Raw genomic sequence first — 14,288 nt, forward strand, 5'->3', positions numbered from 1 at the left:
AGCATTATATGGGAATATATTATGGAGCTATCACTAGATTTAACTGTAGCTTGATAGCAAAAACAGTATGGAAGATGAGAGATAGTATTTCAAAATGTTATTTTTAAAGTAGGTAATTCCTTATGAAATTTCAAAATGTTATTTTTAAAGTAGGTGATTTCTTATGCTTTTGAATCAAGAGAGGCTAAAATTTAAATGATGTTGACAGTGCTATGCATCATTTTTGTAAAGAGAAGAATTTTGAGAGTTTTCCTAAGCAAGGGACAAAGTTCTTTTTACAAAAAAAGTTATAATAGCTTTTTTTCTGCCCTGAAAAAGCCTTCTGCAGTGGTTTACTGGAGCATCTAATGCAGTTGTGGAGTATGATACCCGAAGAAGTGATCTAATTGCTGACATAACTACAATTTTACTATATTTTCAATGTCAAGCTTCTAAAATCTGACTACTAAAATTGTAATAACTAATTACATAAAACTGAAATAAAATTTGAGATTTATATTCATAACATAGTGATGCTCCAGAATGTGTCCATCATCCAAAATCCAAAAATGTGTGTTTGGTGTACTTCTAACTGACTCCTTTTAACATTAGTCTAGTATTCCATGAACTTATCCTTTTGATTTTCCCTAATGTTCCAACATCTGTCTCGCTCCTTTCTGCATTTTCCATGTACTTACTTTGTTTCCAGTTTCCTTGAGACCTACTTCCTGAAACCCCCATCCTACTTACTTGACCTGGCAGCCATCCAGCACTTTCCTTCATTGCATTCCTTCGTGAGGTCTTCTTTTCCAGATCCCAAGCCTTGTTTAGATTTACTCTTTTGTTTTGGTGAAGCATGTTCTGCAGGAGCCTCCTAAGAAAGGGTATACGGTAAGATAAAATTTTGAAATCATGCAAGTCTAAACTTTATTTTAGCACCATACTTGCTTGATTGGATTGTTGGGGTATAGAATTCTACATTGGAAATAATTTTTCCTTTTATATTTGAAGGCCTTGCTTTCTTTTCTTTTCTTTCTTTCTTTTGTTTTTTAAGACTTCCTCAGTAACTCAGAGTGATCACTTCTCTACCATTCTCACTACTGAGTAACAGACTGTTTTTTTTTTTTTTTAAGATTTTATTTATTCACTTGACAGACCGAGATCACAAGCAGGCAGAGAGGCAGACAGAGAGAGGAAGGGAAGCAGGCTCCCTGCTGAGCAGAGAGCCCAATGCGGGGCTCGATCCCAGAACCCTGGGATCATGACCTGAGCCCAAGGCAGAGGCCTTAACCCACTGTGCCACCCAGGCACCCCAAGGCCTTGCTTTCACAGTCTCCCTTCAACCAGTGTTGTTACCAAGATCTAAATATCAGGGGTGCCAGGGTGGCTCAGTCAGTTAAACATCTACCTTCAGCTCAGAGTTCAGGGATTGAGCCCTGCATGGGGCTCCCTGGTCAGCAGGGAGTCTGTTTCTCCTTCTGCCTCTGCCCCTGCTCGTGCTCAGATAAATAAAATCTTAAAAAAAAAAAATCTAAATACCATTGTAAAAATATCTTTTTAAAGATTTATCTGAGAAAGAGAAAAAGAGAGAGCAGGGGAAGGGAGAGAGAGAATCCTTAAGCAGACACCCCACATGTGGGGCTTGATCCCAGGACCCTGCGATCATGACCCGACCTAAAATCCAGAACTGGATACTTAACTGAGTCACCCAGGTGCCCGGTGAAAAATATCAAAAGTAGCTCTTGTTTCATCTCCTTTGGCAACTTTTAGGATCTTTTTTAATCCTGGCATCCTGAAATATCATGGTATGCTTTTCTGTGTTTAATTCATTGTGCTGGGCACACAGTGGATTTTAATTTGTGACTTTTAATTTATGTGACTCGTGTCTTACATTTTGGGGAAATATTCTTTAATTTTGTTATCTCTTTTCATCTCCTTTCTCTGTTCTCATTTTGGAGATCTTACTAATTAGATTGTGTATCCCATTCTGATCTTCTGAAATTACTTTTTGTTCTTTCCTATTTTCCATGTCTTTTGGTTCTACTTATTAAATTTTTTTCAACTCATCTTCCAACATAACTACTGAATGTTTAATTCTAGCTCTATTTTTCCAATATTTTTATTTTCTGATTGTTCATTTTTTCTAGCATCCTGTTCATATTTCATGGCTGCAGTATATTCTCCTATTTCTGAGGGTATGATAGGTTCTTCTGGGAGTTTTATGTTCTTTGCATTATTTCCGGGTTTTTGGTTCTTTTGATCTTCATGTTGTATTTAAATAGCCAACGTCTATTGATCCTTGGCTATCAGTTTATCATGATTATAAGAGCCTGGAAGCTATGTACGAGTGGACTCTGCGTTTTATTGTAACAGATAACCAAGTGGCAAGTTGTTTTTATAACTGTTCACCCCTCTGGCTGGGGTGGGTAGGACTGGGTATAAACCTAGCTGCCAGATTTGGAGCTAGCTAATTAACTGCCAATTAGCCAGTTTGAGAAGGGAACTGAAGGCCCATATTCAGCATACCGACATTTTCTCCCTCTCCTGTTTTCAGAGTAACAACTCACTAACACCACTACTCTTCTCAAGTCCCAGTTCTAATCCGTTTGATTTGTCCAGAGAATAAGCCTCCCATCTTTGGCTAGAAAGAATAAGAAGTAACCTGCTTCAAATCCTTGAGTCTTTGGGGGGATCTGGAAGGAAAAGATAAGTGTTCCAAATGTGTGGATCTTTCCTGCAATGCAGAATGGTTGCCACAACTGTGCTACCTATCAAGTTTTTTTTTTTTTTTTTAAAGTAATACTTATTCCCTTCATGGTAAAGCAGGTGATAAATTAACTGCTTAAAACATGGCTTAAAATTTAGCAGTTAATCCAAACAGAACACAGACAACAACAAAATTAACCTACCTATTATTGCGACAGGATTTTTAAAATGTGTCTGTAAATGTTTTACTGGTTATGTGATTATTTTAGCCAAATACAATGTGTCTCCTATAAAACTCTCATAGCAGCAATTGGGTTTTCCTTCTACCTCACCTGTCTAATCTTGGATCAACTATGTGTTTGTCTCCCTCTCCCCTAATCCACATCAAGTAGTTGGAGGCAAGTAGGCAACATATAATGGCAGAACCAGACTGCGCTCCAGGAGCTCCATGACTACAACCCACTAAATGCTATTAACACATTTATAGAGCTGCCAGATTAAAAAATGGATTAAATGTGAATTTCAGATAAGTAATTTTTCCCAGTATAATATTTTATCAGAAATTCAAATTTATTTGGGCATCCTGTATTTTTATTTGCTGAATCAGTAACCCAACATATTTAAAGAAACAATGTGTAGGAAAGTGACCAACATAAACAAGTGGAGTATAAAGAGGGAAAGTGGGATCTGGACCAAAGCATTCAAGTCACTGGGAGTCTACATTACTACCAGGCAGGTAGCTAGGGGCTGACACTATATAACCCATTGTGTGATAAAGTCCTGTAGAATGCATTGGTTGTGGCTAACGTTAATGCTTTCAATTAACACAGAATTTAGTTCTCTAGGTGTAGGCCCCTTGTGTCACCGGAACTCTGCCACTGGTCAGGATCAAGTCTTTCTAGTTGTTCAGGGTGCAATCAAAAAACCAATCTAGGATATTCTTTCATGAAAAGTAGCCATACCCTTGGACTGTTCCAGATGTTTGGGTGCCTCCCAAAGGAAGCTATCCCTTCCAGACTATTGCCTAATTAAAACATTGAGAAACACCAGTTGATGTATTGGGGTGTCAGGTCCCACACTTGACACTATGGATGGAATGTTAGTGTTAAATAAGCATAACTTTGGCAGTTAACCCAAACGTATTTTCCCCGAAGAAGAGCTCCTGAATTTACAAACTACAACACTGATTCTGACTGTTTCATCTGGTTTCTGCTGAAATCTAACTTGATACCACACCAACTTGGTTTCTGTGTATACTAGGAACTTAATTTTAATTGCCCAAACTCCAACTTGTTTAAAGATCCAATCCTAAACTGTCACTACCATTTTAAATTGACTCCATGTTATTTGGAAGCAACAACTCTGGAACTCTCTGCCTGCTCTCTTAAAATTATTTTTAAAATCAGGCATTCCTTTCCACATCTGAGAAGAGCTGGTCATAGTTCCCACAGCGAAGAGGAGTTGCATAGCCAGCAAGTGTCAGGTCGTTGTGTTACCTTTATCCTCCCCATTTTTTTGGTTTTATGTCCAAAACTATTGTATCATCCCACTGTTGCCACCAATTGAAAGGAAGGATTTATAGAGGACTGTGCACAATGATCAGACTCAAACATATAACTGTTAACTAAACTTTAAAACTGGCAAAGATATGCCAGAGATTTTCTTTTTGATAACATAACAACACAGGAGAAATACCTGGTGGTTGGTGTCAGCTAGTACAGCTCCCTCAATTTCCCTCAGTCTAGTGGATATTGTTCATTGGTGGACTCATATGCCAGGAGCTTGCATAGACTTGTATCACGAAGTCTGACGAGGCATCCAAACTTTCTGGGCTTTTCAATGCACCCTAGCCATATGAGCAAAACACTCTTGTCCCTGATCTTTATGTGCCATTGCCTTGTGAACTTATCAAATACAGCTTAAATCTGTGTCTGAAAGATCTCTTTATCTATTCCTAAGCTGACTATCCCTTTTGGGGTTTCATTGTTGGGAGTGTGGCCTCCATGCAACTTTCCACTACACTTGGATGGCCACACATTTACAAATATCTAAGGGTCTGTATAAGGGTTAGGCTAAGTTAATGTGACCCTAGGAAGCAAAAACAACATCAATGGCCAAAAGCTTTGGGGTGGTTTATATTGGCTCAATGTATATTATTTTATTATTTTAAAAAAGATTTTGAGAAAGACACAGAGAGAGCAAAGCAGTGGAAGAGCAGAGGGAGAGGGAGAAGCAGACTCCCCACTGAGCAAGGAGCCAGATGTGGGGCTCAGGCTCTATCCTAGGACTCTGAAATCATGACCTGAGCAGAGGTCGGAGGCACAACTGACTCAGCCATCCAGACACCTCAGTTCAGTATATTTTAAAACTTCTTATGTATAGTACCTTATTTAATTTTGCACTCCCAGGGTCTGGATAGTAGGTATCCCATACTGTTATTAGATGAATGACATGTAAATTTCTAACAAGAGACATGTAAACATAATGGCCTGCTCCAAAAGGCATTAATATTTCTAATACTGAAGGCAAAAGTAGAAAACAGAGACAGAAGAGAGAATTTATGAATCAGTAAGGAAATAACCCAAGTGATTTCTAAATTCCCTAACAGCTTTACTAATCTACTTTAATACCAGAATATTTTCATCATAGAAATTTTTTTTTAAATGGGTACTTATGATAGGAGTCCCATCAGGATAATCCCCAAAAGGCGATTTAAATCTGTCCCTCATCAGATATGTACCAATTTTTTCCTTCTCTTAGGAAAGCTGATGGGTTTAAAAGACATGACTATGGTCTTCTGTGCTCTAAGTATCTGGACTGCTTCAGAGGCTGCCTATCTGCACTGTGAGAATACCTTTAAAGAATATTAATGTCTGTTGCTTTAGAAATCCTGTTTCCTTTGATAAATATTTCTATGAAAACATAGTAAATTTGTCATTTCTCCTAATCCCTTGTGGGGGGAGGGTGAAAGTGGTAAATGCACCCCTAACCCCAGGTCCAGGACACACAAAAAGAAGTAAAGGCTAAAGGCTTTTTCAGGTATCTCTCATTTTGTGTAACCTGTAGTTATTTAACATATGGGTTCAAATGGGTTCAAATCCAGGTCTTGACTGAATATTTTCTTTTACAAGTATGTTTCATTTTCTAGAGCTGCCAAGTCACCTCCTATCAGAGACACTATATTCTTTTTCTTTCTTTCTCTCTTTCTTTCTTTATCTACCTATCTATTTATCTTATCAGTTGACTCTATTCAGCACTTAGTGAATACTGAATATGCTTTAAGGAAAGCAAGCTCTACCTCATTTGTTGGGAACAAATGATTATACTCTGTTCAGCATGTACAAAGCTGTTGGTTTATTCAGCTGCAGAGCTGGGGAAAGGCTTCCTTTCAGAGTGAATAGCAAAAACGCTTCATGGCAAGGCACTTTTATATACACACACAGAAAAAGGAACATATTATGGTTACATAAACATCAATATATTTTAATGTTCAGACCTCCCTACCTCTTCCCCCCTCCCCCTTAAAAAAAAAGGGAACAGGTTCTTATAACACTTTAAAAACCCAATTTCACAGAACATCTATACATAGGAACAGTTTCTGATACATTCAGTTACACTAACAGTATGATACGGTTTTTCAGTAATTTTCCATTAACAAATATCTTTTCTACCTACTACAAGTCCCTCTTTTTTTCTTAAGACATGAGAACTAAGGTTCAGTAGAAACAGTCATTGGATTATAAACATTCTCCTCTCTCCTTAAAGTTGCCATACATGTATAGAATTTGTGATTTCATAATGCTTCCATTTTTTTTTCATGCCACATCATATACAGCACTTAATTATGGAGAATAGGAAAAAGTAAAAGTAAAATGAAAGGATTTAGGATCTTTAACAATCTATTTTCTGATTCCTTTTAGATGCCCAGTCAACCAGGATCATACACACAGGTTTTATTCTATGGTAGACGTGTGAAAAGATTTATTGGTCCCATACATCTTCTTTTATGTATAATTTCTATGTTTTGATTCATTTAAATAAATGCACCAAGATTCATTTACAGGGGTACATTTCTCTTCCTTATTGAGCTAGAAGAAAATCTGAAGCTGATCTATGTAGAAAGACAATAAAGCTAAAACTCCAACTTCTGATAGATATACTATAGTGGTAAGTTCTTTAAAGTTAGAAGACTTCCTGAAATTTCTATGGACGTAAACAGTGCATAAAGTACTGCTGAGAACATTATACAGATGAAATACTTTAATTCACTAGCAGTTAATACTGAAAGCATAAATGCCCTTAATTCTTTTAAAAGAATGCCCTTGATCTTTTAAAATGTGATGTGCTATTGACTAAAGTCTGAATGCCAAGATGCGGGAAACCTATTCCCTGCAGAACAGGTGTCTGTTTAACCCCTGGTTGCAATTTTTAGGCCAATGTAGCTAGAGATAGTGTGGTGGGAACCTATGATATAAAGGTTTATACTATAACTGCAGGTACTATATAACAGGCCCGAAGAAATGCAGCCTAGGTTTGAAACTGCACTCCCTCCCCGCAAAATAGGAACCCTAAAGGGTGCCATATATAGCCTATCTGTATAAAAGCTGGGAAATAAATCCATAGCCCCACCATTTTCTTTTGTCTAGGGAATTCAAATTCATGCAACTGTCTCACAGACACTAATGTTAGAAAAGAGTATGCTCAGAGAGGTGTTATTGGGAGTAGCTAAGTTCCTTCTTTCCCCACTGGCTAGTCTGAAGGTTAGGTAACAAAAGGGATAGGGAGCTACTACTTCTTCCTTCCTGTTCACAATGAGACATCTGGTCAAGAGTCCATTCAGTGAGGCAGAACAAATTGGTGGGGGAACTGAGTATGGACAAGAGTCTACCTAACTTTTGTAATATGGTCCCTTTGGTCTAATTTTCTACTGAAGTTCTTTTTATCCACAGGATCTGTCAAAGGGCATGCTCACCATGCATTTTCTATAGCTGAGTTATGGGACCACTATACTTGGTAGTACTTACGGGCTTGTTAGGACAGGGCATGGTTTGGTTGAAAAGGCATTTGTTTCTCAATTGTGGTATGTGTGACTTTGTACTTCCTTCCTCAATCAGCAATACAAGAGAGATCAGAACAAATGGTGGGTCTTTAGAGTGATGTGGTTAAGAGTTTGTTAACTGCCTTCTGGAAGTCAGTGTACGAGTATGTAGTGTTGATGGGCTCAGTGCGGGTTGTTTCCTTAACTGTTTTAGTTAACCAGCCACAGCAACAACCAGAAACACATGAATTAGGGATCTGTTTTAGGTATTCAGGTATAGGAGTGGCCCTACTCAATGTTCGGCTTAGCTGTTTGGTGGCAAACTGCAGTGCTCCATTAAGAGTGGCATGATCTCTAGAAAGCCGACTGGCATTTGTAAGGGGCTTTTGAAAAGGTGGGACTCCACAAGAAGCCAGAGGAGGCCATTCAGGAATGGGTTCCAGTTTGGGTACACAATGGGAGCAATGGGAGAGTCTTAGACCTATTTCTCGAAGTATATGGACCGGTGTGCTTGGATCCAAGAGTTTAGCATGATATAACCAGGAATTAGGATTTAAAGGTTTCCAAGTTGTAGAGTATTTTAAAAGGCACTTAACCTGCCAGGCAAGACTCTCGAGAGGTGTGAGGTTGGGCACCACAGGGTCTTCTTCTTCAGAGGAATCCCACTCTTGCCCAGAACTCTCATTTAGGTAGTTAGTGTTTTCTTCTCCCTCACTTTCTGATTCTGATAAGGGGTCAGGAGAGGGATTTCTGGGACCCATTAGATTAGAACAGAAGAAACTAGAAAAAGGTAACAATCTAAGCCAGCAAAATATTGACTAAAACTAGCAAATAGAAACAAAAGGTGGAAAATCCTTCAGCAAGATTAATCTTGTCAGTCCATTACACACACACAGTATGCCTTTGGCTCATTATCACACTGTGCAGTTCTTCAAGATTATGTTGTATATTCTTCACTTACAAAGAAGACATCTCAGTTCTCAGGACCAGTTCAGTGTGTAAAAGTGTTAAGTCACTTACCAGCGGTGTGGTACAGGTCAGAGTCTCTCCTTCAAATCCTGGCTACCCAAGAAGAGAAGGGGTCCTCGCAAGCTGATTTTCTTAGCCTGTTCTCAATTGGTCGTGATACTGTGGAGACACTTTGTGTATTCTGTTTTGTTGGTAGGGATATTTTATCTACTTGGTAACAAAAAGAAACAATGGTTGCCTTTGTTGTCCGCTGGTGGTGCAAATTTTGTGCAGGGAGATGGTGGATGAGTTGTCAGGGACATCTGGTGTACATGGATCCGATGTTTTCCAGAGATGGTGCAAATGCCCTTGGAAACTGGTGACTTAGTTGTTGAACTATCTGGAAAGGTAGCTTTAACCTGTGAATGAAAAGACTAGAGAAATGATATTAAAGCCTGAAAGCAATGGGTAACATTACTGTCCATCTAACTTTATATGGAGTATTTAAGAACACAGGTGCTGAACATGAATACTTACTGGGCTTTTCCATCTCTCTGTCTTACTCTTAGGCAGATTTTTCTACTGGGAATGAATCCTGGGAAGGAGAGCCTGGGGTCATTCTAATCGTTTATTGGTACCTATCTGGGTCAGTTTATTTTTTAGTATACTGTTCTAGCCCCCAAAATTATTTCTGCAAAAGCAGTTCCTTTATGCCCCAAACTCCAGACAGAGAGCTGTAAAAGGTACTTTTTACCCTTTAGATAACTTTGTTGGGATTAGTTTTATTTATTTATTTATTTTTATTTATTTGTCAGAGAGAGCGAGCAAGAGCGAGCACAGGCAGACAGAGTGGAAGGCAGAGTCAGACGGAGAAGCAGGCTCCCTGCGGAGTAAGGAGCCCGATATGGGACTCGATCCCAGGACGCTGGGATCATGACCTGAGCCGAAGGCAGCTGCTTAACCAACTGAGCCACCCAGGCGTCCCTGTTGGGATTAGTTTTAGAGGACCTGTCCTGGCTATAGAGCTGCTTAGGACTCTTGCTGGCACCCAAAGGTTGTGGTCATATAACCATATTCTATAGATATGAGAGAGAAATTTAAATCTCTTTTTTTCCTCATCAGGTATAATTCCTTTTTTAAAAAATAATTCTTAATATAGCAGAAATTACAATTACAATGAATGTAAACAGGTTAAGCTCATGGTTAAAAGATAGACACTCTGATTGGATTAAAAGAAACAAAACAAGATTCAATAATATGCAACCAACAGAAGATACTTCAACGCAAAAAGACACAGAAAGGTAAAAAGTAAAAGAATGGAAAAAGATGTTATCAGGCAACTGTGGACCAAAATAAAGCTGAGAAGCAATGTTAATACCCAACAAAAAAGATTTCAAGTCAAAAGATCTAAGGGACAAAGGACAATAACACCAGTAAAAGGAACAGAATAAAATTATATAGTACTCATCATAAACATTTACGATCCTGAAAGCACATCCTCAAAATTTCTCAAGCAACAATGGACAGAACTATATAAGCAGGAGACAGAATAAGCCTGAAAACAGTCAAAATATTAATACACTTTAGATGTTATGTCAGTAGTCAGAACTCTATACCAAACAGAACAGATATTTGAGAGTGCACACTCACACACATGAAAACAGATAATGTATTAGGTTATAAAGTAAAACTAGATTCTGAAGGGTCTATTTCATTCAGACTAAATTCTCTGACCAAAATGAGTAAAAGTAATATTAAAGGTTAGTTAAAAGTAATTCTATGTTGGGAAGTTAAGTAACTCATGGGTTAAAATGGAAATTATAAAGGATATCAAATACTAAAACCAAATAATATAAACCACACAAGGCAAAATTTGTGGGACACGGGGAAACATGTACCTAAAAGAAAATTATAGCTTTGAATACTATGATGAGGAAATGAGGAAGTTTAAATATCTACAAGTTAACCATTCAATTCAAAATAATGGAAAAGATCAAGAGCAAAATAGAAAGGAAATAGAGGCAGAAATGAAATAGCATACAGGAATAATACATAAGACTGATAAAACTAAAAGATGGTTTTTTAAAAATATGAGTAAGAAAAGTGAAACTTATCAAGAAACTTAATACAAAAAGACAAAAAATAGATTAAAAATAAAAAAACACAGGATGCCTGGGTGGCTAAGTTGGTTAAGTGTTGTCTGCCTTTGGCTTAGGTCATGATACCTGGGTTCTGGGATCAAGTCCTGCACTGGGCTCCTTGCTCAATGGGGAGCTACTTCTCCCTCTGCCTGCTACTCCCCACTGCTTGTGTTCTCTCTCTGACAAATAAATAAATCTTTAAAAAAAAAAAAAAGAAGACAAATATATACTAAATGGGAAAATCAAGATGAAATAGCTTAATTCTGGAAGAGAATTCTAAAATTCATATAGGAAGAAGTAGATAACTTGAAAAGACCAAACCAGTAAGTGTTTAAGAAAATGAAAAGGCACCAACCTCCTTTTTAAAGCACTAGGCCTATATGGTTTTATAAGTGAGTTCTACTAAACTTCCAAGGAAGTTAACTTATTTAAGTTGTTTCAGAAAAAAGGAAAAAAGCATAATAACTGACAAATCCTTTTATGAAGATAACAAAATATTAATTCTAAACCTAAAGATGAACCAAATGAAAAAAGTACAGGCTCATTTCACCTGCAAAAATTCCAAATAATACCTAACAAAACCTAATAGTAGATTAAAGGAAAAAAATTAAAAAAAAAAAAAAAAAGAATATGCCATTCCACAGAACTTATCCCAGGGAAAGGAAGAATATCTCAACTTCAAAAAATTTTTTGGGTGTGGTGCAAAAATAATGAATACTGTTATGCTGAAAATAAAAAATAAATTAAAAAAAAGAAACCCCCCCAAATTTATTTCACCATTATAAGAAAATAAAGCAAAAAAAAAATTTATTTTCATCAAGTGTATATATTTAACCTTTCTTAGTTCCTTTAAAAACAAAACAAAAGGGGTATCTGGGGGGGTCTTCAAAAACAAAACAAAAGGGGTGTCTCAGTAGGTTAAGCCTCTGCCTTTGGCTCAGGTCTTAGCCTCGGGGTCCTGGGATCAAGCCCTGCATTGTGCTCTCTGCTCAGCCCTCTCCCTCTCTGCCTACCTGTGATCTCTTTCTCTCTCTCTGTCAAATAATTAAAATCTTAAAAACAAACAAACAAAAAAAACAACAACAAAATATTCTTACCAAACTAGGAAGAAAAGTTATCCTCTTGATTTGGTAAATGTTATCACCAAAAACTTTCAGCAAATATAACCTACAGGAGAAAATTTAGATATATTCCCTCTAAAAATACAATGAGATAAGGATAACCATGATAACTGATATTGCCTAATACAGTACCAAAAGTCCTAATCAATGCTATAAAAATAAGAATAATATAAAAAAGAATAAATGACAGGTGTAAGAACTGGAAGAAAAGAGACGCAACAATTTACAAATGATATGGTCATCGAATTAAAAAAAACTAACATATCAACAATTAGAGCTAATAAAAAGGCTCAACAAAGTTTCTGGATTTGAGATTAATCTATGGATATTCATTACTTATTATATAGTATATACCACTTACTGTTCTAGGAACTGCAAATGTTAACTCCTTTAAAGTTCTCCTAACAACCCTATTAGGTGCTTTTATTCCCTCATTTTAAACATGAGGTTTAAGTTACCTGCTCAAGGCCATACCCCTACTAAGTGACAGGATGTGGATTTGAACAGAGGAACTTTTAACTTCTACACAAGCAATACTAAAAATATGTATTACATATTCAAGCGAGAAAAAAAAACCCAGCCCCAAACTTCTCATGGATCTAGGAACTACTTAATAATATATAAGACCTCTGAAAAATGTAAAATTCTAATAAAAAACATAGAAGGTGATTTAAAAATCTTGGAACAAATGAATATTAAAGGGGTTCTTGGCCTACAAGACATTAACACATATTACAAAAATCACAGACATTAAAATAGGGTAGTCAGTGTATTGGAACAAAACAGTCCAATCAAACAGAACAAAACTCAGAAACTCAGCCATATAAAGTTTTGGAATGTAGTACAAAATAAAGTTAGCATATAAATCAAGGGGGAATGGAAGTATTTAGTACATAATATTGGTAAAGCTGGGGCGCCTGGGTGGCTCAGTGAGTTAAGCCTCTGCCTTCAGCTCAGGTCCTGATCTCAGGGTCCTGCTGAGCAGAGATTCCTGCATCAGGCTCTCTGCTCAGCAGGGAGCCTGCTTCCTCCTCTCTCTCTGCCTGCCTCCCTGCCTCCCTGTGATCTCTCTCCCTCTGTCAAATAAATAAATCCTTTAAAAAAATATTGGTAAAGCTGGCTTATTACATAAAGAAAAAACCAAACTGTATATATACCTATATAATTTTACATACAAAGGAGGACTCATGTTGGATGAAAGACCTAAGTGAGAATGGTAAACTATGACATTAAAAGAATATAATACAAGAATATAGAATATCATTATGACTTGAGGCCAGGAAGACTTATTTTTATTATTATTTTAAGATTTTATTTATTTATTTTAGAGATAGGGAGAGAGAGAGAGAGAGAGAGAGAGAGAGAGAAAGAGAGTGTGAATGTGTGTGGGGGGAGAAGCAGAGGGCGAGGGACAAGAAGACTCCATACTGAGTACAGAGCCCCATGTGTGGCTTGATCCCATCACCTTGAGATCATGACTTGAGCCGAAATCAAGAGTTGGATGCCCAACTGACTGAGCCACCCAGACATCCCGCAGGGAGACTTTAAAATGAAAAAAACATAAAGCACATGACCAAAAAATGGGGTTTTCAAATACATCAACATTAATTATTTCTGGATCAAAGATAACAAGAACCAACTTGACTACAAATTCACAATAAAAAGATAGCAACCTCAACAAAGGGCAAAGGACAAAAATATTCAATTTACAGAAGAGAAAAATCAACTGGTCATTAGCCATATGATGAGTTAAGAGTTATCACACTATTCTACTTGGTAAAAATTAGAAAGCTGGAGACAATGCTAAGTGTTAGAGAGGAGACAAAGGAACAACACCTGTAGGAACCAGTACTGCTGGTAATATTATAGCCTGGGGTAATTTTTCTGAAGAGAAATCTGGCTGCACCATTTAGCCAAACTCTTGCACATCTCATGATTCAGCAATTCTACTTGTGTGTGTGTGTGTGTGTGTGTGTGTGTGTGTACAGTAAAGAAATTCTCCATTAAGACCAACATGTATTCTGAAGCTTCATTTTTGCTGGTAAGAAGCATCCTAGGTTTCCATCACTGGAGGAATGGATAAGCAAAATGTGGTAAAAGCACACTAAAGTATACATAGCAACATAGATGTACTAAAGGCAGAACTCTAAATGTAAAAAGCAAAAAACCAAAATATCAATATCCCATTTGTGCCATTCTGTAGGACTGATTTTCAAAATGAGTTAGTAAAATCTCTAGTTTCAAATACATACTAAGCTGTGCTAATAACATATGGAATGGCTTCAGGTCAATATTCCTCTAAAGAACATTTCTCTGGTTTTTACACATTCTCTTTACTTCTGTTCCCCAAAATGT

At 37.2% G+C, this 14,288-nt stretch overlaps 2 protein-coding genes across 2 annotated transcripts in view; both read right to left on the reverse strand.

The window, feature by feature from the left end:
* FAM184B (family with sequence similarity 184 member B) overlaps positions 1-8,874 on the reverse strand; it is a 183,182-nt gene extending 174,308 nt beyond the window's left edge. The window contains exons 1-2 of the mRNA XM_045075998.1: positions 8,744-8,874; positions 730-853 (exon numbers count right to left, since the gene is read on the reverse strand). The gene's annotated coding sequence lies outside the window, so the exon portion shown is untranslated. The remainder of the gene's footprint in view (positions 1-729; positions 854-8,743) is intronic.
* Positions 6,020-8,749, reverse strand: DCAF16 (DDB1 and CUL4 associated factor 16). The gene has a single exon (XM_013046269.2). It carries the CDS (start codon positions 8,482-8,484, stop codon positions 7,834-7,836), a length of 651 nt encoding a protein of 216 aa, XP_012901723.1. The 5' UTR covers positions 8,485-8,749; the 3' UTR covers positions 6,020-7,833.
* Positions 8,875-14,288: the final 5,414 nt, after the last annotated feature.

This window comes from Mustela putorius, unplaced genomic scaffold, assembly GCF_011764305.1.
Source record: "Mustela putorius furo isolate JIRA1106 unplaced genomic scaffold, ASM1176430v1.1 tig00000083_pilon_pilon_pilon, whole genome shotgun sequence".
Taxonomy (NCBI): Eukaryota; Metazoa; Chordata; class Mammalia; order Carnivora; family Mustelidae; genus Mustela; species Mustela putorius.

What these genes read in the sequence shown, in the direction of transcription:
- DCAF16 (XM_013046269.2), bottom strand. Translation starts at nt 8,484, where the DNA reads ATGGGTCCCAGAAATCCCTCTCCTGACCCCTTATCAGAATCAGAAAGT.